The 26,918-nt window shown below is 41.3% G+C and overlaps 2 protein-coding genes and 1 long non-coding RNA gene across 3 annotated transcripts in view; all 3 read left to right on the top strand.

Annotated features, from left to right (window-relative positions):
* Positions 1-7,302: 7,302 nt before the first annotated feature.
* Positions 7,303-23,922, top strand: IER3IP1 (immediate early response 3 interacting protein 1). The gene is made up of 3 exons (XM_030292452.2): positions 7,303-7,481; positions 21,470-21,571; positions 22,757-23,922. The coding sequence occupies exons 1-3, from the start codon at positions 7,391-7,393 to the stop codon at positions 22,810-22,812; spliced, it is 249 nt and encodes an 82-aa protein (XP_030148312.1). The 5' UTR covers positions 7,303-7,390; the 3' UTR covers positions 22,813-23,922.
* On the top strand, positions 8,514-17,297 carry LOC115498794. The gene is made up of 4 exons (XR_003963959.1): positions 8,514-9,396; positions 10,134-10,418; positions 11,828-11,988; positions 17,258-17,297. It is a non-coding gene; the product is annotated as an uncharacterized LOC115498794 (long non-coding RNA).
* Positions 23,923-24,013: 91 nt separating the features above from the next.
* The window catches only part of HDHD2 (haloacid dehalogenase like hydrolase domain containing 2), a 46,116-nt gene continuing 43,211 nt past the window's right edge, over positions 24,014-26,918 (top strand). Inside the window, exon 1 of the mRNA XM_030292446.1 lies at positions 24,014-24,255. The gene's annotated coding sequence lies outside the window, so the exon portion shown is untranslated. The remainder of the gene's footprint in view (positions 24,256-26,918) is intronic.

Consider the following 26,918-nt stretch of genomic DNA (forward strand, 5'->3'; position numbering starts at 1 on the left):
TGTGCAGGTGAAGGAGGGTCAGAGAGAGGGGGGGAGAGAGAATCCCAAGCAGCCTCCGTGCTCAGCACAGAGCCTGACGTGGGGCTCAATCTCACGAACCACAAGGTCATGACCTGAACTGAAATCAAGAGTCAGACACTTAACCAACTGAGCCACCCAGATGCCCCAGAAAAAACTTATTTTAAATGCCTGTCAAATCACTTTTATTATCACTAATTAGCCTTATTTTTTAATTGAAGTATAATTAACATACAGTGTTATATCAGTTTCAGGTAAACAGTCTTTTTTTTTTTTCTTTCTGAATTATCTCTGTCTCCATCTCAGGTCAGTTTTCTGATTTTTTTCATCTTGGTCTTTCCTTTTCATGTTGCTGGTTTTCATCATGTGTCCTGTTTGCCTGTTTATATTTAATAATAATGAATGTGAGTGGATATTTATACAATTGGTATGGGGAGAAATGTCTAACAGGAAGCTCTGTGTACTTGGAAAAGGACAAAATCAGCAGGTTAGCTGTAGACTGAACTAGCAGGGAACCAGTAGTCAAGCTAACAGCCTCCCAAACGACAAAATAAGAACAGCCCAACTCTAGAGCAGCAATGCACACATTAAAAGTCTTAGCTTTTCTCAGATTGTTACATTTCTTTTTTTAAAAAAAAGTTTATTTATTTTGAGAGAAAGAGAGAGGGAGAGCGCATGATCCGGGAAGGGGCAGAGAAAGAGGGAGAGAGAATCCCAAGCGGATTCTCAACGCAGGGCTCCAACTAACAAACCACAAGATCATGACCTGAGCTGAAACCAAGAGTTGGCCACTTAACTGACTGAGCCACCCAGGCGCTCCCAGATTGTCTAATTTCTTAAGAGGAAAGTCCTTTTGGGCTTGTCCAGGGGCAAATGCAAACTGTTTGCTGTATTGTCCAAGAAGTTTGAGAGTGAGGACAGGGAAAGCTGAGTACTTCATATAAAGATCATTAATCAACCCATGTTTTCAGGCCTGCTTCTCCTTCTGTGTCTCTGTTGTACTTCCAGCTCTGAATCAGCCGGTTTTGTAAAGTTCTTCAAGACAACGACTTCCACCTCCACTGCAACCCATTCACGGTTCATTCTAAGCTACAGCTTTATCCACTGAGTGTCATCCATCAATATGCTTCCTTCCCTTTTTTGTTTCTTTCGATCTTCCATATGTTGTTGAAATTTCTTATGTTCCACTATATACTTGCTATCAGAAATGTCTTTCCCTTTTTTATTCCTTTGTAATTTAACGGAGTCTCGAGAAGTAGTAATGAGAAATACAAGTATGCCATCTTGAACTAGAAGAAAAGCATATATATTTAAAGGCCCCCAGCTGATTCTGATGATCAGCCAAGTTGGGGAGACACTGTCCTAAACTATCTTTCATGCTTACTTTCCCTTTATTTTAAGCACTGGGCATTTACTGCTTTGTAACTCCTTGCATTCTATGCCTTGGTTTTCTTACTAGTTGATCACTGTCATCAGAGCAGGAGCATGTATGATTATTATTTGTGCTTAGCCTACTGCACTTCACCCAACCCCTTGGACAATATAAATCATGGCTTAAAAGTTCAATAGATTCTCTCCTTGAGTAACAGAATGAACAAATGGATGAGTGAGTGAAGGAATGATATGCATTTGAGTAAGTAGTTTCTCTAGTTTTTTTTTATTCTGCTTTTATTTACTCAGTAGTTTTTTTTGTTTTTTTTTTGAAATAAAACTAGTCAGCTATACGTAGCCATTCAGGATTAATTCCCTTTAAAAATAGATACAGTGACTCACTTTTATTTTTTAAAGAAACTTTCCATTTTCAAGAGCCCTATTTCCAGAAACACTTCATAATGCACAGGCTTTCAGCTTGCAAATGGTTTCATTTGAGTCTCGTACCAGGAATAGCTTGTATGAATCCATAAACATGAATGAGGCTCTTCTTGTGGGATTTTCCTATTTTAGTCCAATGCTTACCTCAAATAGAACCCATTTAGGTGAATTCTGCTGCCATAAACCCACTTAAACTCAAGGTTGCCATTGTAAATAACAGGATTAAAAGCAAACATACCTCAGTCATCATTGATTCATATCTCAGACTTAATATATATATATATATATATATATATATATATATATATCAAAATATATTAGGACAAAAACGTTAAAAATGAATAATCCATTTTTATCATTCTTCAAGGTGAGTCTAAATTTTTGATAAGTAACATACATAATCCTTACCTTAATGAACTAGTTTTTAATGAACACAGGAATAGAAACGCTGAGATTTAAAAATAGGAATGGAAAGAGAGCAGCCAGCACATTTATGGTAGACTTATTCTAAGATCTGACTTGCAAACTTTTTTTCTTTACCACATACCTGGTATTTTTCACTGAGTGAGTGAAAAGTTTCAGTCAGTTTAAATCAGTTTAAATAGCAACTATTTTCTTCAATCAGCAAGTGTTTTCATTTTGTTATAGATGATTCGAGTATTGTGCATAGTATTTAAGTCAGCCAGGACCGTGGGGATACAATCAGCAAAATCCAGAATGTGGGAAGTCTTACAGAACAAGTGACCCAGTTCTCTCAACAAATAAATTACTTCCCTTACTTAACTTTGAAAGAAGTACATGGACGGCTCTGGGGAGAATAAATGGTAGAGGAGCAAAAACCATGGAGCTATTGTATACATCTATGCACGAGTGGATGATGGCTTGCACCAGGGTTTTAGTGGTAAGAAGATGAGAAATAGTCAGATTTGGATATATATCGAAGTTAAAGTCAAAAGAGTTTGCTGACAGATTGTATATAGGGTGTGAGACAAAGGGAGAGAGTGAAAGACAATCCAAGGATTTTTCCGTGAACCACTGGAAGGATGGAATTGCCATGGATGACTGCAAGAGAAGTGAGTTTTGGAGGGAAATCAGGAGTTCAGCTTCGGGCAAGGTAAGTTTGAGATGTCCATTAGACGCCCAAGTGGTAGTCAGTTGGAAATACCAGCAAAGAGTCCATGGGTGAGTTCTGGGTAGGAGATATACACTGGGGAGTCTTCACTTGATTTTGGCTCAGGTCATGATCCCAAAGTCGTGGGATCCAGTCCCACCTAGGGCTCTGTGCTGAGTATGGAGCCTGCTTAAGATTCTCTCTCCCTCTCCCTCTGCCTCTCCCCCTTCCCTCCCCCACTTGTGCATGTGCTTTCTCCCAAAATAAATAAATAAACTAAAAAAAAAAAAAGAAGATTCTCTCTCTCCCTCTGCCCCTCCCCCCCAAAAATAAAAAAAATAAATAAATTTGGGAGTCTTCAGGGTATACAAATGTCAAGCTGTTAGAATAAATTAGATCGCCAAGGAAGTGACCGTGAGTAGAGATCTGTTCCTTCAAAAATACCGTGGACAAACAACCCCAATATTTAGTGACGTAAAACAGCAATCGTCTATTCTCATGGATCTGTACTTGGGTACGGATTTGCTTATCTAGGCTAGACTTGAGTAGGGTGAATTGGTTCTGTTCTAAGTGTCTCTCATCCTTCTCCTGGAACCAGTGGCCCAGCTCTGGCATGCTTTTTTTGTTTTTTTGTTTTTTGGGTTTTTTTTTGTGGCAACGTCAGAGGCACAAGAAAGAAACACATAAGGCCTTTAGGTTCAGAGCTGGCACAGCATTGCTTCCTCTTTACTCTACCAGCCAAAGCAAGTCATGTAGCTGAACCCAAAGTCAAGGATCAGGAAAATTATAAGGCAAAGGCATCGATAATAACACCGCAGGGCACAAATTTGAGTTCAACAATGCAATTTCTCCTAAGTCCAAGGACTGAGTGCATCCTGGAGCATTTAACTTTAAAAGGTAAATTTGAATACTACATCTACCCTGCCCCCCACATCTAATCCAGGGCCAAGCATAAAGATTACCCTAGACATCGTCTTAATCATTGCTCCCCCTTACCTAAAGGAACTTTATTGAAGGCATTCATTCTTCGATTTGTGTCAACGGAATGAAAACATTGACTCCATAGTGCTACAGAGAAAATCTGTGGCAAGGTGGTCCAAGATGCCAAAGTGTGTCATCTAATGGTCTGAAGACAAAAACCAAACACTTAGGCAAACCATAAGAGACTCTTAAAAGCTGAGAATAAACTGAGGGTTGATGGGGGGTGGGAGGGAGGGGAAAGTGGGTGATGGGCATGGAGGAGGGCACCTGTTGGGATGAGCACTGGGTGTTGTATGGAAACCTGTTTGACAATAAATTTCATATTAAAAAAAAATCAAACAACACTTGACACAAATAATAAGGAGAAATTTGTATCTGAAATTGAAAACTACTCAGCAGCAGTATCTGATAGAATGGCTAACGTGAACGCATGAAAATGTACCACATGGACATCAACAGCTCAGCACCATGCCTCACGCTCTGATTTTAAATAGGCCTGACCCAGTTGGGTTTTGTTTGTTTGTTTGTTTTTTCAAGCTACTAAGTTGCAGAATATGCATTTTACCCATTTCTTTGTTTGGAGGCAGATTTTTTTTCTAAGCTGAGACAACTGTTTGATAAATAAATTTTAAAAATTCCAGGCCTTTAAATTTTGTCGGAAGTAGGAACATCAGAGGAACAATTCTTTCAAAAAATATCATCTGCCATTATCAGCTTGGTCTACAAGCCTGGATTTTTGAAAAATAGTGGATCAGATAATGTGGTACTAGCACCTGTACGTTATCTTATATTTTAAGCTGCTTTTGCTAGATCTGGAGATTTTGGGGGCTGAAGGAGCCTTAGAGAGCATAATCACCTAATTTTATAGATGAAGTAACAGAGGCCCAGAGAGGTTAACCTGATTCTTTTGAAAATAAAAGAATTGGATCACGTGAGTTGTGACCCAGGGGCGGGTGACACAAAGAGGTAACTGTGAGAGGTTTACCCCACCTCCTCTGCATCTATCCCCCAAATCTCCAGACATCCCCCACGACCCTCCTCCTCATTAAGTATACAATCTAGTAAAACCTATGATTCACTGCAGAAGCAAAGCTTCCAGGCAAGTCCCCCTGGATGCCGTCTCCCCTCTCCCAGCCCAGGGTAGAAATCCTGGATTGGTCACTGTCCACTTACAGGAACAACCTTCCTTCTCTGTCACCAGTGTCAAGTTTTGTGGGCCTTCAGAAACTGGAGGATTTGTTGGTATCCTGTGGTTTCTTTTATTTCCTTTATCCTCCTGTGTCTCTCCCTACCTGATTTGCATTTAGGGCCGATTTTGGAGATGGTGTTTATGTGTGTCTGTGGGAAATGATACATTTCTTCTTCCCTATAGATACTAACTAGCTGGCCTATTTAAGCTTAATTTCTTCTTGGCAGATTAACTAATTATTCTTTTTTTTTTTTTTTTTTCTTTTGACTAGTGTCTCTTCCAGCAGCAGCACATGGGCCTCCAAAGTCCTTTCTGGGACTAATGTGCTGCTTTTCTATTTTCTATTTTAGGGGACCATGAGAAGTTCAGGAGGTGATTAATTTGCATACTTGGCCTCAATATCTAAAATTCAACTTGATCAGACTCAGCCTCTTACTGCTGCTGTCAAAGACAAAGCTAGACACCAATTACAATGGTAAAGATAGATTTTAATCAGTAATATACTGAGACTACTGAGAGGGATAGGAAAGAGAGTCTAATGTGAACTGAACTCAATTTTAATTTGTACAGAGGAGACAGGGCATTTTTTTTTTAATTTTTTTTTAATGTTTATTTATTTTTGAGACAGAGAGAGACAGAGCATGAACGGCGGAGGGTCGGAGAGAGAGGGAGACACAGAATCTGAAGCAGGCTCCAGGCTCTGAGCTGTCAGCACAGAACCTGAAGCGGGGCTCGAACTCACGGACCTTGAGATCATGACCTGAGCCGAAATCGGACGCTTAACCGACTGAGCCACCCAGGCGCCCCAAGACAGGGCATTTTAAAGGGAGAATGAGAGAGAAGAAAAGGAGGTGAACAGGGGCTCTGTAAAGTCAAAAGATGGGAAAAATGACAGAGGGGTGGTCAGTATAAATGTTGACTGGCCAGTTGGGACTGTTGGCTGGCAATTATCAAAGTTAGGATTCTACCCTCCCACAGACACTGGGAAACAAGAGGCCCTATTCTCTCTGAAGATTATATTTTAAAGGAATGGCTTTCAGGTCAGAAAGACACTCCTGAATTACAGGAAATACATATACATCTCAAAGGCACAGAGGAAGGAGTCACAATGTAGGCCTTTTTAAGTAAAATGTTGCAAGAAAGGATGGTCAGGGGCCTAGTTTCAGGTTGGCTAGAACAAACAGTAAATACTTTTGGCAGCCTTGAGCTTTCTTTAAGGGGGACTGGGGTCATCCTAAGGATGTGGCCTTCAGCTATTAGGAACTATGCTACCGTTTAAGGGAGGGGCAGGAAAGTGGATGAAATCATTTGTGTTGAGAGTCTAGTTTCCATAGGCTGAGGTTGAGGCCTAGTGGAGAAGAGGGCTCAATAGAGGCCTGGCTAGTTTCATCAAAGATAGACTGTTTCTCACTGAGTAATTTAAAATTTTTTTTTTCAACGTTTTTTATTTATTTTTGGGACAGAGAGAGACAGAGCATGAACGGGGGGAGGGGCAGAGAGAGAGGGAGACACAGAATCGGAAACAGGCTCCAGGCTCCGAGCCATCAGCCCAGAGCCTGACGCGGGGCTCGAACTCACGGACCGCGAGATCGTGACCTGGCTGAAGTCGGACGCTTAACCGACTGCGCCACCCAGGCGCCCCATCACTGAGTAATTTTAGTACATGTCATTTTCACTTTAAATTTTTAACCAATGTATTTGCCAAAGCCTCTGTTTCTTCATCTGTAAAATAGGAATATTAACATCCCATACAGCTCTGGGGAGTGTCAAGTACAGTGTATTTCAAAAGAAATACAATGCAAGCCTCACATGTCATTAACAATGTCCTCATAGCCACATTAAAAAAAAAAAAAGAGCAGAAGTTAATGTTAACAATTCACTTTATCTACCTAATATATTTAAAATATTTCAACAGGCAATCAACATTTAAAAATTAACGAAAGATTTGACGTTCTTGTTTTCGTCCTAAGCCTTTGAGATCCCGTGTGTACAGTCTTTCCCACTTTACAGCACCCCAACCGCCGCCAGCCACATTTCCAGCTTTGAGCAGCCACGCGGGGCTGGCCACGGCACCGGACCTCACAGGTCTAGACAGCGGAGCCGACCCGCCTGGCTGACGTGAGCGTGGGGCGGGTCCTAGCCGGATGGGGGCGGAGCTTCTGGGAGAGCGCGTTTGGGGCCTGCCCGGCTCCCGTAGGAGAGCGCTGGTCGTGGCGGCGCCACGTCCCCTGCGGCGGCGGGAGAAAGAACGGTCGGGCCTCGGGCGGCTCCGGGAGGCTATGGCCTTTACGTTATACTCGCTGCTGCAGGCGGCCCTGCTCTGCGTCAATGCCATCGCCGTGCTGCACGAAGAGCGCTTCCTCAAGAACAGTGAGTGAGGCCGCGGGGCCGGGCTGGGGGAGGTGGGGGGAGGCGGCGGCGGAGCCCCGGGGGAGCGGTGCCCGGTCGGGCCGCGGGAGGGGACAGCCTGGGCCGGGACCGACGGGAGGCCGAGGGCTCTACTCTTAGGGCCCTTCCTTGACGGGAGGAAGCCGAGCCACTTCCGTCTCACCGAGTTTGAGCTCAACAACGGGGTGAAGATTGTTTAACAGGTGCGCCCTGTGTGCCGGACCCCCGGGGCGGGATGGGGAGGGATACAGAAGACCCAGGGGCGCCCCTGCCCCTGCGGTTTGTTTAGGTTAGTAATTTAATGCACTCGTCTGTGACTGTTTTTAATGGTCAGAAACCTGGGATCTGAGTTTTTAGGTACAGAGGGAGGGGCGTGGCTCATTTTGGAGTGTGGGTAATTAGAAGAATGAACTGATGGAGGGCCGTAGGGTTCCTGATCTTTGCGGATAGGAGGAAAGGGACAGTGTTCGAATTATCAGGACATCCAGCTACCCACGTTCCTAGAAAAGTTTATGCAGCACAGCTTATTGGATGCCTACAATGTGCCAGGCTAGAATCTAAGAATAGCAAGATGAAGACACAATTATGTCCGCTGGTAACTCACAATACAGCGATTTGCGTGCCATCCCGCGCAGGCCACTTTTTGCTGTATGAGGCAAAATTAAGACAGGATAGTCTGTGATGTGACGTCATTTATCTGCACAGGTATGCCAGATACACAAAGGGTACCATCATTTGTCTGCAAGCGTACCACTGTGTGAATCACTGAAACTCAGACCCATTTATTCCTTCAGATTTGTTGAGCACAAACTGTGTGCTGGGCCCATGTAATTAGGAGGTGGGGTTACAGCAGTCCCCTTGCCCTTCTAATGGAAGTTCATTTAAATTAAAAAATGAACAAGGAATAATGACACGTATGCAGAATATTGTGAAACAGAAGTGCAGGGAAACGCTGACATGTGAATCTTTGAAAGCTTCGTGGATGAAGCGGGTCTAACCCAAAATCTGATAAGTGAGTAAACGTTAATTCGGTGAAGGCTAAAGGTTGGGAGGAGTTGGGAGGGTGAGGAGTAACACTGAGTGTGAAAACTGGGGCAGGTGAAAACAAGGTCTTAAACAGAGTAGTGACATGACCAGATTCGTGTTATTTGCAAGATCCTTCTCACTGCAGTGTGGAGAACAGACTGAACAGGGTAGAATAGTGGGTGTGGGAGGCACCATTTCAAACAGGGCAAATACAAATGGTGGGTATCACATCAGTTGACTGGGTGTAATAATAACTAACACTGAACACCACGTACCAGGATCTGTATCAAGTGCTTTGCTTAGATTATTAACTCGTGTAACCCTCACAACACCCTGTGAGATCGGTACTGTTTTCATCCCCACTTTACAGATGGGAAACCTGACGGGCAAAAGAGAGGAAGTAACTTTTCTATGATCACACAGCTAGAAAGTGGCAGAGCTAGGATTCACCTTAGGCATTCTGACTCAGAAGTCTGTCTCCTCATTAGTATACTATGCAGAAAAGTAGAAAAGATCTTACGGGGGCTGGATTTTTGTCCCCCAAGAGATACATTGAAGTCCTAACCCTTGGTACCTGTGAAGATGGCATTATTTGGAAATAGGGTCTTTCAGGTGTAATCGAGAAGGTCACACTGGATGAGGATGGCCAATGAGGTGTCCATATATGGAGAGAGAGACACACACAGGGGGAAGAAGGCCAAATGACAACAGAGGCAGAGAGTGCAGGGATGTAGCTGGACACCGGAGAATGCCAGGAATTGCCGGTAACTACCAGAAGCTGCGAGAGGCATAGATGAGAACGTTCCTCAGAGGCCCCAAAAGGAACCAACTCTGCTGACGCCTTGATTTTGGACTTCCGGTCCCCAGAACTGTGAGAAAATAAATTTCTGTCGTGTTAAGCCATCCAGTTTGCGGCACTTTGTTATGGTAGTCCTGGAGACTAATACCGATCAGGAGATATTTCGAAAGTAGAAAAAGCAGGATTTACTGTTTGGATGTTGGGAATGAGGGAGGGAAGAAAAAGTCAGAGTCAAAGATCTCCTGGTTTTCTGGCTTAAGCACCTGAGTGAAACATAGTACCTTTACCAAGGTGTAGAGAGTACTGGAAGAAAAATGAGGGCAGCAGTGGTGGGTAAGAAGGTGAAAAGATAGTGAAATAAGTTTTGGACGTGGTGAGTTTGAGATTTCTGTGAGATAGGCAAGTGCAGATGTGGAATAGTCTGTTGGAGTTAAGTCTATAGAACAGAAGCAAGAGTCACAGGAGAGCTTGCATTTGAGTTTATCGAGCACAGGTGATGAATGAAGCCACCACGTAAAGAGAGAAAATCTCTTAGGGAAAGAATAGATGACAAAGAGAACTGGTGACCAGGACAGTCCCAGAATCTCTTTGAGTATTTAATGTTTACGTAGAGATGGGAGAACTGACAGGAGAAGTTGCTGAGTGAGCAAAACAAGAGAAGAGGGAACACGTAGCAGTGGGTTTCACAGAAGCCAAGGAGTGTTAGAAGGAGAGGTAGTACGCCAGTGGAACGTTCTGAGGAATAAGATCAGGATGGAAAAGTGTCCTAAGCATTCAGAGTAATAGCAGTCATTGGTGATTCTACACAGGTGGCTGTAACTGTGGATAAAATCCAAATTGGAATGTGTTGAGAAGTGAGTGGAAAGTGATAAAATGGAGATCACCGTAGCAAATACGATAATAATGAAAAAGACGGAGATCTGCGAGAATTACCAAAACGTGACACCTCTAGAGACACAAAGCGAGCTGTTGGAAAAATGGCACCATTAGACTTGCTTGACACAGGATTGCCACAAACCTCTAATTTGTAAAAAACACAGTATCGGGGAAGTGAAATAAAGGGAAGCAGTGAAGCAAGGTGTGTCTAACGTTGCGTAAGTTGAAAGTGTACAAGGATCGTTGGCTACACGGATATACTGCGGAACGCTTATTACCGCAGATAGTGTTCTTCACCTCACATAATTGTAATTTTGTTGTTGTGGTTGTGGGGGCGAGAACATTTAAAATTTTCTCTCAAGACAACTCTCAGGTATACAGTACAGTATCGTTAACCATAGTCACCATGCGGTACGTTAGATCCCTGGAACTCACTCATCTTATCACTGAGTTCGTACCTTTGGACCAGGAACTTCCCATTTGCCTCACTGCTCAACCCCTGGCAGCCACCATATTACTCTGTTTCTGTGAATTTGATGTTTGTAGATCCCACATGTAAGTGAGATGATACAATATTTGTCTTTGACTTAATTTCACTTGCTGTAATCCTGTCAGGATATACTCACGTTGTCACAAATGACAGCTTTCTCTTTTTTGTGGCTGAATAATACTCCATCTTATATATACACCACATTTCCTTTTTCCGCTCGTCTGTCAGTGGGCACCTAGGTTGTTTCTTGGCTACTGTGAATAATGCAGTGAACATGGGCGTGCAGATATCTCAAGATAGTGATTTCATCTCTTGGATACATTCTCAGAAGTGAGATTGCTGGATCATGTAGTAGTTCTGTTTTTAATTTTTTTGAGGAACCTCTACACTATTCTTCATCGTGACTGTGCCCATTTACATTTCCCTCAACCAAGCACAAGGGTTCCCTTTTTCCACATCCTTGCCAGCATTTACTATCTCTTGTCTCTCCCCCCTCCCCCTGCATCTACAGTTTGGGTGTTTTTTGTTTGTTTGTTCTTGTTTTTTATTTTGAGAGAGCGAGCACGTGAGCGCGAGCAGGGGAGGGGCAGAGAGAGGGAGAGACAGAATCCCAAGCAGGCTCTGCGTGGTTACTGCAGAGCCTGATGAGGGGCCTGAGCCCACGAACCACGAAATCATGACCTGAGCTGAGATCCAGAGTCACACACTTAACCATCTGAGCTCCTCAAGTGTCTCTATGTCTTGTTTTTTGTTTTTTGAGGTTTTTTTTAATAATGGCCATTCTAACAGGTGTGAAGTGATTTCTCATTGTGGTTTTGATTTGTATTTCTCTGATGATAAGTGATATTGAGCACCTTTTCATATACTTGTTGACCATTTTTGTGTCTTTAAAAAAATGTCTATTCAAATCTTCTACCCATTTTTTAAAAATTTTATTTTGCAAGGGAGCTTGGGATTCTCTCTCTCTCCCTCTTTTTCTGCCTCTCCCCTGCTCTCTCTCTATTCCTCTCTCTCTCTCTCTCTCTCACTTTCTCTCAAAATAAATAAACTTTTAAAAAGATGAATATATTAATACTTAGTATTAACACTTAATATTATTGATGTACAGATTTAATGCAATGTCTATCAAAATTCCAGTTGGCTTTTTACAGAAACTGACACGTTGCTTCTAAAGGAAATGGACCCAGAATTGCCAAAATGATCTTGAAAGAGAATACAATGCCCAGACCTTACTCCAGACCTGCATTAATATTTTCCAGAAGTGAAGTTCACCAGTGTCTTTTCCAAAATTTCTGCAGGTGACTTAGCTTTTTGCCCCTAAATGAAAATCACTGCTACAAAACCGTTGGAATGCCCCGGAAATGTTAATGCTTTGCCTCCTAGAACTTTGTCTTCATTTCCTCTTCTCTCCAGAAGTAGCACAGATATTTTATCTGAACATGTGTTTTGAATATGGTCCCAGAGCTAAGGAAAAACCTACATTGTCATACCTTAAGTGGATAAGCTGTTTTAAAACATTTAAGGGACGCCTGGCTGGCTAAGTCAGTAGAGCATACAGCTCTTGATCTCAGGGTCGTGAGTTCAAGCCCCACATTGGGCATGGAGCCTACTTAAAAATAACAACAACAACACCTTTATTTAGGGCGCCTGGCTGGCTCAGTCGGAGGACGGTAGGACTCGGTTGTGAGTTTGACCCTCATGTGATTACTACTACAAAAAAAAAAAAATAATAATAAAAAACAAAATATCTAGCCGAACTATGGAAAGAGCCCAAATGTCCATCAGCTAGTGAATGGATAAAGAAGATGTGATATATATGCACAATGGAATATTACTTGGCCATCAAAAAGAATGAAATCTTGTCATTTGCAATGATGTGGATGGACTTAGAGTATATTGTGCTAAACAAAATAAGTCAGAGAAAGACAAATACCATATGATTTCACTCATATGTGGAAGTTAAGAAACAAAACAGAGAAACATATGGGAAAGAGGAAGAAACAAACCATAAGAGACTCTGAATGATAGAGAACAAACTAAGGGTTGATGGAGGGAGGTGGGTGGGAGATGGGTTAAATGGGTGATGGGTATAAGGGGGGCACTTGTGATGAGCACTGGGTATTGTCTGTAAGTGATGAAGCACTTGAATACTCCTGAAACCAATACTGTACTGTATGTTAACTAACGAATTTGAATAAAAATTTGACAAGATTTTAAAAAGTTAAATAGTAAAAAAAAAAAAAAACCTATGTTTTAAAATAGAATTTTAAAATATTTTAAGTATTTGTTAAATATTGTTTATGTAGGCTCTTAACTCTTGCCTAGATTTTTATAGTAACCTCCTCAGTGGTCCCCTCCCTCCAATTTTGTTTCTCTTTGTTCTACCCTCCATGAGAAGCTGAACATGTTCCTCAATGGTTTGAAATTCTTGAATTGTCTAACATCCATAGCCTTTAGTATAAAAGACTTCCTTGTGTGACTTATAAACTCACCATAATGTGTCCCTTCCTCCCTTTCCTTCCCTTCTTTGACCCTTCTGCAGTATTTACCCCATGTGCCATTCTTACCATGGTTCTCTCTCTTCTCTACTCATACTTCTCCGCCTTCAGTGACTTTGACTTAGGTCAGAATGACCTTTAAGGCATATCTTTGCCATTTGCCTCTCCCAGAAACCATTACTGACCTATCCCATGGGCCGTAGCACCACTGCAGTTTCATTCCGTCTTTTCCAGTAGGCTGATAACAGGGATTCTCTCATTTTTACAATTCCATCAGTCAGTGAGTATTTTCTAAGTAACTGAATAATGTTACCATTATCGTATTCTTGCAATTCCTGATTTGAGAGCTGTATGTTTATTCAAATAGTTGAACCAGTATTTTGATTGCAGTGCGGAGAATGTGTTGTATCCTCTAGTGTTTCACAATGACACAAATTCCCTTTTTGTGCAAGGAAAAAAAAAAGACATAGTGAATTTTAATACCCGTCCAAATTATTCTTCCTAGTTTTTGCTTATGGTGCCCAGTATGTATCCCTTTGACGAGGATCATGTCCAGTAGTAGTTATGAGTGCTACAAAAGAAGCATTTCGTACATGAAACATTATGAGTCCACTTTGGCTGCCATAACAGAATATCATAGCCTGGGTGGCTTAAACAACAGAAATTTATTTTCGCACAGTTCTAGAGGCTGGAAGTCTGAGATAAGGGTGCCAACATGGTTGAGTTCTGGTGGGGGTATTCTGGCTTGCAGATGGCCGCCTTCTCACTGTGTCCTCACATGGCTAGGTGGAAGTGAGGAGGGGAATTGAGATCTCTTTCTTCCTCTTTTTTGTTAGGCCACAGTCCTATCAGATTAGTGCCTTGCCCTTATGACCCATGTAACCATACTTAGCTCCTTAAGACCCCATCTCCACGTAAGCTTCAACACAGGAATGTGGGGAGAACACAATTCAGTCCATCGCAAGTAATTAAAATATTATTACAAGGTATTTTGGTTCAGGGTTTAAGTGACTGCTCCAAAGCCAATGTAATATTAGAGTTTAGAGTAGTGAGATCTGTAACTGTATGTCTGTAAATATATACTCCTGAAAAGCATTTGTTGAATTTCATCACAGATTAAGCAGAAATTATTACATTGGGCTGAGAATTATGTGGACCCACGAGAGATTAGTCCAAATGTACCAGATCGTTTACTTCAATATTGATCTTGTTGATCAAAGTAATTTTTTCTTTTTTTTAATGTTTGTTTAGAGAGAGAGAGCGCTAGAGTGTTCTCTCTCTCTCTCTCTCTCTCTCTCTCTCTCTCTCTCTCTCTCGCATGTGCGGGGGAGGGGCAGAGAGAGAGAGGGAGTGAGAGAATCCCAACAGGCTCTGCGCTGTCAGCACAGAGCCTGATGCAGGGCTTGATCCCATCAACCATGAGATCATGACCTGAGCCGAAATCGAGTTGTGTGCTCAACCCCGTGAGCCACCCAGGCGCCCCTTAATCAAGGTAATTTTTTAAAACGTATGTTAGCAGAGTTCTTTGTGTAGTTTATGAGGTACTTTCACGTCTGTGATGGCATTTGATTCACATACAAACTTGGTGACATTGACAAAGTGAAGCACACTCATCTCTTTTGCAGATGTGGAAACTGATCTTAGAGAGGCTGAGATTTGCCCAGGGTCAGCCAGCCCTCAGAACAGTAGCTAATGCTTTTCTTCAGAATGTATTTAGCTGAAGGTTTTTGGTTCAATCTGGATGGATTGCTATTTTGTGTATGACTTTTTGAAGTCTGGGCAGCAGAAGAACATGTTTGGTGTTTGCTAATAAGTAACTTTTATATTTAATTCTATTCCTAAAATTATGGCAGCTGGCCAGTGCTGGCAGGTCCTATCATTTATTCTTTTCTAGGCCCTCTAGCTATGGAAGTGTCAAGAGAGCTGCAGAATTAAATCTTTCTCCTTTAAAAAAAAAAAAGGACAAAACTCTTTCAAGCTTTTGGCCAGTTTCCTTAGGAAAACAACCGAGACTCCCTAAGTAGCAGTTGGAGGGAAAGCTATTTGTTAGAGTAAAAGAATAATCCATGGCACCTGGTCTTTTACTTGTCACTCTTGTGTTTGTCCATAGAATATCTAGACAGATGATTTACTCTTTACCCAAAATTTAGTTTTCTTTCTAGGGACTTGAGAATAGAGACTAGGCTAAAGTTAACTAATAACTTACTGTTTATTTTTGAGACAGAGAGAGACATACTGTGAGCAGGGGACAGGGAGACAGAGAGGGAGACAGTCTCCAGCCTCTGAGCTGTCAGCACAGAGCCCGACACGGGGCTCAAACCCACAAACAGCAAGATCATGACCTGAGCCAAAGTCATATGCTTAACCAACTGAGCCTCCCAGGTGCCCCAGAAATTATGTTTTCTGATAAAAACTGGGTGTGTAGAAGCAAGTCCTTTTTACCTAGATCTAAGAGATTGTGGCTGTGGGTGGAAAGGATTGATTTTAGTGATGATAACTTCCGAAAAGCAAGTGAAGGAAATGAAACCAACAATTCCATTTAAAGCTGGTTTGGTTTGACTTGATTTGATTTTTATATATATATATATAATTTATTGTCAAGTTGGCTGACATACAGCGTATATATACAGTGTGGTCTTGGTTTTGGGAGTAGATTCCCCTGATTCATCATTAAAGCTTGTTTTAAAATGTAATTTTAAATGTTCAGAGTGATTCCTGAATGAAACCTCTCTACTTGTCGACTGTCTCTGCCCTCAGGGGGTTCATGCTCTGCAGAGGAACTTCTGATTGCAGAGGGGATTCTCCAGTGGATGAACATCTTTACAGGCTTTCTTTTGAAATTTCACTTTTCTTTATCAGTGTAATGTATAGTGTGTGTGTGGTGTTTAAAGTCAAAAAGCTCTTCTGTTTGTAAAGAAAGATAGAAGCCTCCTGCCCCGTCTCTTCAACCTGAGCTTCATTTCTTAAAAGCAATTATTTTCAACTCTTCCAAGTTTCGAATCCCTGACTTACTGCTGTGGAAGGGTTTTTAGTATAATTATACCATCATCAGCACATTTGTTCTTGTGTGAGCACAAGTACACACACATTTCCCCTACCCCATCTCTCCCATTTTCAGCCAATTATTGGTGATATCTGTATTCCATATTTAACAGTACTATCACTGAATATTGCTCACAGCTGAACAATAAAAAAAAAAAACCATGCTGTCATTCTTCTAGCTTTTTTTTGGTGGTTTGGTTATAGGATTCTAGATTGGAACTAATTTTTCTTCAGAGCTTTTTTTGAAGACATTGTTTCACTTAATTTTCTAATTTCCAGTATTGATGTTAAGAAGTCTGATGCCATTCTGTTTCCTGATTCTTTGTGCAACCTGACTGGTCTCTCTGAAAGGCTTTAGGGTATTCTTATCTTCAGAGGTCTGAGAATGTACAATGTGTGCCTCCCCCTGCCCCCCCATTAAGCTCTTCTCTGATTGGGCCCTTTTGGCCTAAAGACTCATGTCCTTCAGTTCTATAATATTATCTCTTAATATTTCTTTGATAATTTCTTCCTGTTTTTCCTTCTCTCTGGAACTCCAGTTATTTTGACAGGCATATACCCTTTGTTAGCCTTGTCGAATAGGTTTTCTCAACTTAATCTGTCAACCTCTTGAACTTGTTATGCTAACATAGCAAGAACAAGAGCTCCATCTTGATTCCTTAATGTTCTTTTTTATGGCATCCTGTTCTTGTCCCATAGGTCCAATAGCTTTACTCTCTATAGATGTTCATTTTAAAAAATGTGTTGTGGGGTGCCTGGTTGGCTTAGTCAGTAGAGCATGCGACTCTTGATCTTGAGGTCGTGAGTTTGAGTCCCATGTTGGGCATAGAGATTACTTAAAAAAATGAAATAAAAAATTAAACCAGTCACTGTAAATACATGAATAGTAAAAATGTTTTCTTCTACTTCTTGCATTGTCTCTTCCTCCGAGTCTCTTTTTCTGTTTTTGTTCTCTTTCCATGTTACGGATTGTTTCTTTTTGACTTCATTTTTTTTTTTTTAATGTTTTTATTTATTTTTGAGACAGAGACAGAGCACGAGCTGGGGAGGGGCAGAGAGCGAGGGAGACACAGAATCCGAAGCAGGCTCCAGGCTCTGAGCTGTCAGCACAGAGCCCGACACGGGGCTCAAACTCACCGACTGTGAGATCATGACCTGAGCCGAAGTTGGACGCTTGACCGTCTGAGCCCCCCAGGCGCCCCTTGACTTCATTTTTAAGTGTAAGGCTCAGAGGGGCTCATTGGAAGCCATGGGTGTGGTTGGGGCTTGTTTGCTGGTGGGCCTCACTGGTGCTTAAAGTTGTCTGTTTTGCTGAGGATCCCCCCCCTCCGCCCCGATATCAGTATCTGAAGTCTTTCTTCCTGGGCCGCTGGCCAATTACCAGAGTAATTTTCTAACTTCTTGCCTGCAGAATGTCAGTGTTCCGTGCTCCGACTTAGAGGTGCGCGGGGAAAATGGGCAAGAGCCTGACACTTCGGTGTGCAGATTTTCACTCCCTCCGCTCACACTGGATACCCCTCACTCTGGAGCTTCTTTGGTTCTCTGCTGAGAGTGAACCTCTTGCCTTTGATGGTGTGAGTGGCACGCCCTTCTGTCAGGTCAGTCCGGGGACGGAGATGGGAGGGCAGGGGGCAGCCCACTGCTCATTTGTAGACTTTCACTGAGTCCTCTTTTTCCTTCCTGTTGTCCACACCGACGCTTTGAGCTTCCTCTCACCTTCCCAGGGTCTCAGTCTCAGCACCGTTCACCTCAGTGTTTCATTGTGCACTTCCTGCAGGGTGCAGGTGTCTAGCTTTCTCTTAGAGTCAGTCACTCTTCTTCATTTATTTCTTATTGTTCAAATTTTGATTGACTTCTCTGGCCTGGAAACGTGTCTCTTGTTAGTCTGTATTCTCTGTTGTCATTTTTAGTAGGGTTTCACAGGTGAAAGCTAAGATAAAAGTGTGTATCCATTGATGAGGTTCAAGGTTAAGGACATGCTACCCCAAACTATGACACCTTGGCAGTATTGAGTATTTTCAGCTGAAGGAGTCTGAGAGAATGGCAGACGCAGGAAGGTCACCCTCCCCATCTGCTCCCGCCTTGCCCTCCTTTCCCAAAGCAGGAGCTTAGTCTCCCTTGCCGATCTCACCAGAATGCAAGACTATATAAACAAACCTTGTTACTTTCCCACCATTTATTACCCCCATTCTCAGCTCAAACTCCCTTTATCTTATCAGTTCTTCACAAATGTATTGTTTCTTTGTCTCAAAAGTTTCCTGCTCTGGTCACTTCTTTGAAGTGACTTGAAGCCTTCTCTGAAGGCTCCCAGGTACATGTAAAAAGTTAATAGAGTTTGTATGCTTTTCTCCTGTTTATCTGTTTTTATCAGTTTAATTTGCGGTCGTAGCCAGGGACCCCAGGAGGGTCAGGGTCAACTTTTTCCTCCCCGACCCCATCGTGTTGAACCAGAACCATACTGCATTTTCGTTGTGCAGAACTGTCACAGAGGCTTCTGTAAGTCCGTTATCCCAGCCATGTTGCTTTCCCATAGAAGTTTTCCTGTAGCAGTTATGCAGGTTGGACACTGACACCGCTGCTGGTGGGACGTCATTCTGTGTGTCCTGTGTGTCTGCGGAGTCTGATACGAAATCGTTTTGCCACACTGTAAGTAGGTGAAGGCTGGTGCCACAGTTTGAACTTAAATTACAAAAAGAGGATTGCCATTCAGTGGCGAATGCTGGCTGAGCTGCTGGAAGAGTGAGACAGTTATTTGGAGGAAAGACATTGTGGTAAAATTCGTAATACATTAAAAGCAAATGCTGGGAAAGCAGCATAAGTACATTTGCTTGCTGGAGAGAGTACGTCTGGAGGTGGAAGGGTAACGTTGCCCAGGCAAGATGCAGGTATATTTTCTACAATTATTTTTAGCTTGCATAGATGTATACATTTAATATTGGAGGACCTGCCCCCCTCCCCTAAAGCTACAATGGATTGATTTGTTCATGTTATAACTTGCTGCGTCGTAAAAATTAAGAAATAGAGTTCTTTGGAAGTCTTCGTCTGTGGTCCTAGAATTTACCTAATTTCACCTTGTCCCAGATTAACCCAGATAATTCACTTCAATTCTACAAACATTCACTAAGTACTTCCGATGGGGTGGGGGTGCGGGAGAGTGGGAAGGTGAAGAAAGTATAAATTTAGTCCCTGTCTTCCAGGGTTTTATACAGTCGAATGAGAGACACTTGAAAACAACTAACCAAGAAGGAGAACAGAGTCACTACAGTCAGTCAGCTATTTGGGGAACAAAGAGAAAGAAGGTTCATTATGATATGAGAGGAATGTCGGAAAGGCCCTGACACTGAAGGCAGTGACTCAGAAGCTGTCTTTAACATGTACCACAATTAGTGGGCATTGAGAGTGATGAGGAACACGTGGAGGGTGGTGATGGGATATTGGGCAAGAATGTGAGTTTAAGGAGTTTGAACTTTATTCAGTAGGCAGTCAGAATCATCACATGATTGTGAAGTAGAAAGATCTGACCCTTTAAGGGAGAAAACTCACAGGGTTAAGACAGCTAGATTACAGAGGCATCTGGTGAAAGAGTCTTGCAAGAGATGGTGTAGGGTCGGACTGTGGTGGTGTCTGTACTGGGGGAGCCCAACAAAGAGTGACACTCCTGCCGACTGGGAACGCCGTCAGCACAACACAAGCTAGGCCCTGAGGGGAGAGTGCTAGTCAGAACACATCAGCTCTGTTGTGAACTTGATTTTTAAATTACTTTTATCCCACAGCATATCTCAGTGTTGATGTGACACAAAAAAGCAAACAGCCATTTTTTAACCTTTATTTCAACCAAATAAAAGTTGACTAAATGAGTTACAGTCTTGTTACCTGAGACTTGGTTCTTTCGTGTATAAAATAAAGACCGTCTTTGAGACTAAGGGCCAACCTGTCAGGAATTAAGCCCTACAGTCATGGGAGATACAAAATAATTGAAGATGTGAGAAGTGGGCCTGACATGCGGACAAGAGACAGCCTGGAGAAATGAGGACTTGTAGGTCTTCAGAAGAATGTATGACAATAAAGAAAGAACTAGCAGGTAAAGGGGAAAAAATAATGTTTTATAATATCAGGAAAATGATGCAGAAGAAGGTAAATGACTCATTTACAGAGAATAAGTGGGGTAGCGGGCTCGGTTCCTCAGCTCTGAATTGAGAAATGAGGAGAGTGATGGAGGGGAAAGTCCCCTGCCCTTGCTGGTGGGATGGAGCACAGCTCTCAGAAAGCCTAAGCAAGCGCCACCAGCTAGGTGTCCCTTAACATTTCCTCAAGTAATGTAGCCGGTATGTCTCAGCTGCAACATTTTCATACTGATAATTGTGTTGGATCTTAGAAATTCTGATTTGAGCTAATTAATTATTGAGTTTGACAGTATGCCTTGCTTTTCAGTTTTGACCTGGAAAATGTTTTGTTTAAAAAAGGAGGAAAGGGGCGCCTGGGTGGCGCAGTCGGTTAAGCGTCCGACTTCAGCCAGGTCACGATCTCGTGGTCCGTGAGTTCGAGCCCCGCGTCGGGCTCTGGGCTGATGGCTCAGAGCCTGGAGCCTGTTTCCGATTCTGTGTCTCCCTCTCTCTCTGCCCCTCCCCCGTTCATGCTCTGTCTCTCTCTGTCCCAAAAATAAATAAACGTTGAAAAAAAAAAATAAAATAAAATAAAAAAGGAGGAAAGGGGCGCCTGAGTGGCTCAGTCAGTTAGGCATCCGACTTTGGCCCAGGTCACGATCTCACGGTTCGTGGGTTCTGGCCCCGCGTCGGACTCTGTGCTGACAGCTCAGAGCCTGGACCCTGCTTCGGAGTCTGTGTCTCCCTCTCTCTCTGCCCATCCCCTGCTCGTGCTCTCTCTCTCTCTCTCAAAAATAAAGAAATATTAAAAGAAAATTTTTCAAAAGGAGGAAAAAACCAGTCAGCATGTCACAACAATCATATTCACTGAATTAAACACCATGGAATAATTTAGACCTTATATATAAAGTACTATATAATATAGTACTTTATAAAATCAAACTGGAAATAAGATTGTTGCTGCTATCAAAAAGTAAAGAATATTTAATCAGTACTGTATAACTTTGAAGTCAGATGCCTTTATATTTTATGTCTTTAACAATGACTCAAGCTAATTTTTCAGAAGATGACTAATGAGGAAGCAAGGTGAGTGCATGACAAATTTTAACACAGCTAATCATTTTTATATCATGCAGTTGGCTGGGGAACAGACCAGGGAATTGGTGGATTCGGAGAGGAGCCAGGAATTAAATCTCAGCTAATGAACCTTATTCGATCTGTAAGAACTGTGATGAGAGGTAAGAAGAAAAACTGGTGAAACACTCTTTAAAGTTTTAATTTTGCGGTGTTGGTTTAAGTAGCAAAGCTTCTGAGGGTGAACATCATCACATACTGTTTTTGTGGCAATTTTTATTCTCTTTAGCCTGGCTTTACTGTTCAGAAGCTACTGGTTTCTTTCTTAGTTTACCTCTCATTTCTGTCTAAACCACTTGAAGCAAATGAAATGCTCAGTGGTAGAATCTGTTCGCATGACCTGAAACCTGTTCTCAGACCTGAAAGCACTGTTCTTGCCTTTTGGAAATTCTGTTGCTTCAAGTAGTAAAGTCATCTAGAGTCCTACAAGGCTTTTGAGAGAAGAACAAAAGTCCTGTGTCTGCCATTCTATTGGAAATTATTTTAGTGCAACTGAAGAAAAAAGGGTTCAAAACTTATTTAAAACAATTAAAATTAGGGCCTCTCTCTCTCTGCCGCTTTATTAGCTGTTTTGATCACAAGTTTGGATAGAATGGTAAATAAGTTCACTCTCAATTTAGTGGTGAAATGGGTTACCTGGCTGGCTCAGGAGCGTGCCGCTCTTGATCTCAGGGTCGTGAGTTCGAGCCCCACGTAGGGTGTAGAGATTACTTAAATAAATAAAAGTTAAGAAATTTAGTGGTGAAACTGGAGTCTTTGCTCTTTGTTTTTGTTGTTTGTTTGGGGGCGGGGAGGGGCAGAAGGAGAGGGAGAGAATCTCAAGCAGGCTTCATGCCCAGCCCTACCCAGCATGGAGCTCCACTCAGGGTGAGGCTTGATTTCACAACCCATGAGATTATGACCTTAGCTGAAATCAAGAGTTGGATGGTTAACTGGCTGAGCCACCCAGGCGCCTTGTACTCTTCATTTGTAACGTCAAGTGTCACAGCCATGTGGGTCTACTTCTGCCTGGGTCCACTGTGCTGCTGTGTTCCCAGCATTGCACCAGCACCATTCACACATGCTTCGTATTGATCTCGTTGCACCAGGTGACGCTTACCCCAGTCACACAAGCCCTCTTTATAATAAGTTTTGGATCTTATGATCCAGTGCACGTTCCTTTGTTACAATTGTTTGCAACATGATTATGAATGACATTGGTAGAGATTTTCATCCTTCCTGGATGCTAGTAACTATTACTTTTTTTCTGCTATTTTCTTTATAGTAACAAACTTTTTTTTTCTTTGCAGTGCCATTGATAATAATAAACTCAATTGCAATTGTATTACTCTTATTATTTGGGTGAAGAACAGTGGGGGAAATGGAGACTCAGAAGAAGAGATGCCAGCAGAAGTTATTACTTCGGTCATTATTGGAATATACATGTCTTCGCTGGTCGTCCTTGCACTTGACAAAAATGTAAACCTGACAATAAAACCAGAGTCCTATTTATCTGATTTTTTTACAAATGTTGCATTTATAATTTCATTATAAAAAAAATTAGGTCATCAGAGGCAGTAACAATCCAAGATTGGGATACATTTGATTGCTAACTGTTAATAAAAATTCATGCTATGGTAAAGATTGTTAAAAGGGTACAGGACTGTCACGTTTATAGAGATTTTTCTCTCTCACTTCTCAGGGATAAATTTTCAATGTTTTGAAGTTCCTCATGACGTGGCTATGATGTGAGAGTGTTTATCTTCCTACATAAAATTTAAAGGATTTTTTAAAAGTGATTACTACAGATAAAATGATAAATAGGTAATTTGGATAATTTTACTTTGAACTCTTTATTTTGTCTATGTATCATCTTGGCTGTGACAAATTCAAATTTATAGAACTATTGAGCAATACTCTCTGATTTCAGGGAGAATTCTAATTTTGTGAGTCAGATAGTCACATGATAGTTGTGCTTTTTTTCGTGCATTTGTTATTTTATTAATTGGCCTGAATGATGAGAACAGACCACTCTCTACGTATTTCCATTGGTAGAAAAATCTGTGTGAAAAAGTCTACGCCCTTTTTTCAATAATGACTTTTTAAAAAATCTGCATAAATATTAGGCTGCAAGAGCAATCCTGAACGATCACAATTAAACTATATTATATAAGACTATTGTGAAGTATTTACCTCTCCCCCAAATTATCACATTTCCGTTTTTTGGAGTAGCAAACTAAGGGGTATAATTCTTTATTCTGTCTGTCAATAGAGAGTCATGCTAGATAAGTTTTTCGTTTTGTTTTTATGTCTTAGACCATCCCATATTTGCTCATCAATACAGTTTTATGCAGGAAGATTCAAACTATGTAAATGGCTTTTTTCTGGAAATTATCAGTTATGATAGTTTAAAGGAATAGAATGCCATCTTTGTTATAGGACAACATTTGTAAATAAAGTTAAATTTCCAAGTCAAGCATTTGTTTTTTGTACCTTACCTGTCAGTGTTAACTGAATCCCGTTTCGTGTGTGACACTTGTTTTATACTTGCTTTGCTGTAAAATCACTGAGCATAGGTTTAATGAAAGTAAACATCACACTTTTTTTCTTCAGTGAATTAACTGAATTGCTGATTGCATCAAAGAGACTCATGAACAACTTTTATTCCATGACTTAAGTTACTTCTAGAACTTTGGAGCAGGTATTGAATGCCTGTTGGCCATGCCTGAATTAGATGATCTTTGGGTTGCAGGCTCGCAGCTGAACTGAAGAGACGTACCTGGGATTCTTAGTTGATTATCTGGCTCATGTGAGTAACTAACATATAACATAACTTAGAGGCAGTGTTCTTTTGGCCTTACAGAGATCCGATGCAGGAGCCCAAGATTAATCCACTGGACAGATTCAAAAGATGCAGTTGTTTGAGAGCACTCCGAGGCTGTACAGAATTTTTAAAGGAAAGAAAAAAGAGACCTTGACCTGATGCTATTTCTCATGTAAAACTTTACAGCACAACTTCATGCTCATTTAGTGGCAGGGCACTGCCCGAGCTCACGGTCTGTTGGAGAGCAGTCACAGCAGGGCAGGATCAGAGTATTCCGTAGCAAAGTGGTTCTGAGGAAAGTGAAGCACTGAACATCAAAATATTTCATCTCTGGAGGCCACTTAATGCAATTCTAGCTTCAGTGCCCTTGAAGGCAGGTCTGTAAGCGTTCACAGGTTAGCCCCGATTTCCCCAGAGCAGCCGTGATTCAGTAACCATAGTATCTCATTTAGTTGACAATAACTTCAGTGTCTGCTTGCCTGCCTACATCCTCTCCCTTAGCCATTCTCAGTATTAGCAATTGGTGATTGTTCTAGACTCCACATATCCATGTTTATGGTCCTTATGTATTCCGTGTCTGTACACCTCTGACCTATCATGAAGGATCTTGGCTCAAGTATATACATGTTAACCAAATCCATACCCTAAACCTTAATTAAGCACAGTGGTTTTCAAATTTGTTAATGGTAGAACCAGATTGCAAAAGGGAGAACACAACTGTAATGTTCCATTATCTACAACAGATAAGAGCAGTCCATTTATTTCTAGTTGAAGCAGAGTTAGGGTCCCAGGCCCATTGTTTCACCTCCACCCTACTCTTGTCACCCTTCCTAAGGCACTTCCACAAAACTCTTAAGTTACCAAGACATTGGTAAAAAAGTTATCTTTAAAAAAGAGTATATAGAGTAGGCAATGTGATCTGCGGTCTATAGGTATATGCTGTCACGAGTGTATATGTACTTATGAAATGACTTGAAAGCAATATATATTTGAATAGTAAAAAGAGTGGGAAGCAGGATATTTCTAATACGCCAAGCAAAACCTTTCATCACAAGACAAATTTCCTACAACCTCAGTTGTTTCCGGTTGCTTCATCTGCAAACTTGGTCAATAACTATTTCAGAACAGAAATCTGCTCCAGGTGATGTATATATGTATACCTTTTCCAGATCACTAACCTTTGACTCTAGATGTACCTCAGCCAAAGAGATATTCTCCTGAAGTAAATGTTTTTGGTGAAATAAATCACTTTGTGAGTGCCTCATGGTTTCAAAGTTACTACCAATAATAAAATTTTGATACTAAGCAAAATGGAATTATTTTTTGCCAACCTCTTCCTTGGCCCTTGATTGGTCATTAGATGCCAGTCATTGTGAAAACATTCTGTGCAAGAACCTGGGACACATAGTGGGCAGTGTCTAAGGGTATTGATCAAGGTGAGTTTTATAATGCTACTGTTTTTGTTTCAATTCTGTCACTGCCTTCTTCACTCCCCTATTGGGTTTTCACACCATCTTTTTCTTCTCCAAATTCAGTCCCTCGCGCTTTTTTTGTCAGTAACTTTGAAAATGGTTTTTCATTACTGTAGTTGACATACAATGTTACTACTTTCAGGTGTACAGCATAGTGATTTAACGGTTCTATATATTATGCAGTGCTCACCTCCGTAGGTGTAGTTACCGTCTGTTTAGATATCCCATCCCTTCTTTACTCCTCTTGCCCTTTGGCAAGCAAAATTATTTCCTTTTTTTTAAGGAGGAAGTCATTAGTCCTGTTTAATTCCACATTCTCTTGAATGACACCATTATTTGTTTTACTGAATTGCCCAAGCCTGAAACGTAGTAATTATCTTGATGCCTTCCTCTCCCTTCCCAATTTAATCTGTCAACAATTTCTATTTTACCTCATAAGATCTCTTGAATTTGTCTGTTTCCCCACATTTTAGTTTAAGCACCTCTTTTGTAGCCCTGTAGGAGCTTCTTACCTTGCATATGTTTTGGCCCCTCTCCCGTCTGTCCATACTGCAGGCAGAGTTAACATTTAGAAAAATGCAAGGTTTTTTTTTTCCCCGCTGAGGTTAGATATATTTATCTGGAACACGTTTATTACATAATACAGTAAACAGACAAGAATTTAGTTAACTAATCTTTAGGAAACGATTCCATAAGCTTATAGAAGGAAATACTAGGAAATTTGGTTCAGATTATCATGTTATTTCATAATTCATTAGTAAGAAAATATTTTTTTCATAATTCAGAGTTTTAAAAAATTAATTTACAATACCCAAATAATGTTAGCCACAATATTTTGGTTTGCTAAAGACCAGGGTTAAATTTTTTTTTTTCGGGAATAGAATTTAGTGATTCATCTCTTATATATAACACCCAGTGCTCATCCCAACAAGTGCCCTCCTTAATGCCCCTCACCCATTTAGCCCATCCCTCCACCCAACACCTGCCAGCAATCCTCAGTTTGTTCTCTGGAGTCTTTTATGGTTTATCTCCCTCTGTTTTTATATTGTTTTTGCTTCCTTATGTCCATCTCTTGTATCTTAAATTCCACATGAGTGAAATCAAATTTGTCTTTCTCTAATTTCACTTAGCATAATACACTCTAGCTCCATCCATGTTGTTGCAGATGGCAAGATT

The sequence above is a fragment of the Lynx canadensis genome, chromosome D3, assembly GCF_007474595.2.
Source record: "Lynx canadensis isolate LIC74 chromosome D3, mLynCan4.pri.v2, whole genome shotgun sequence".
Lineage (NCBI taxonomy): Eukaryota > Metazoa > Chordata > Mammalia > Carnivora > Felidae > Lynx > Lynx canadensis.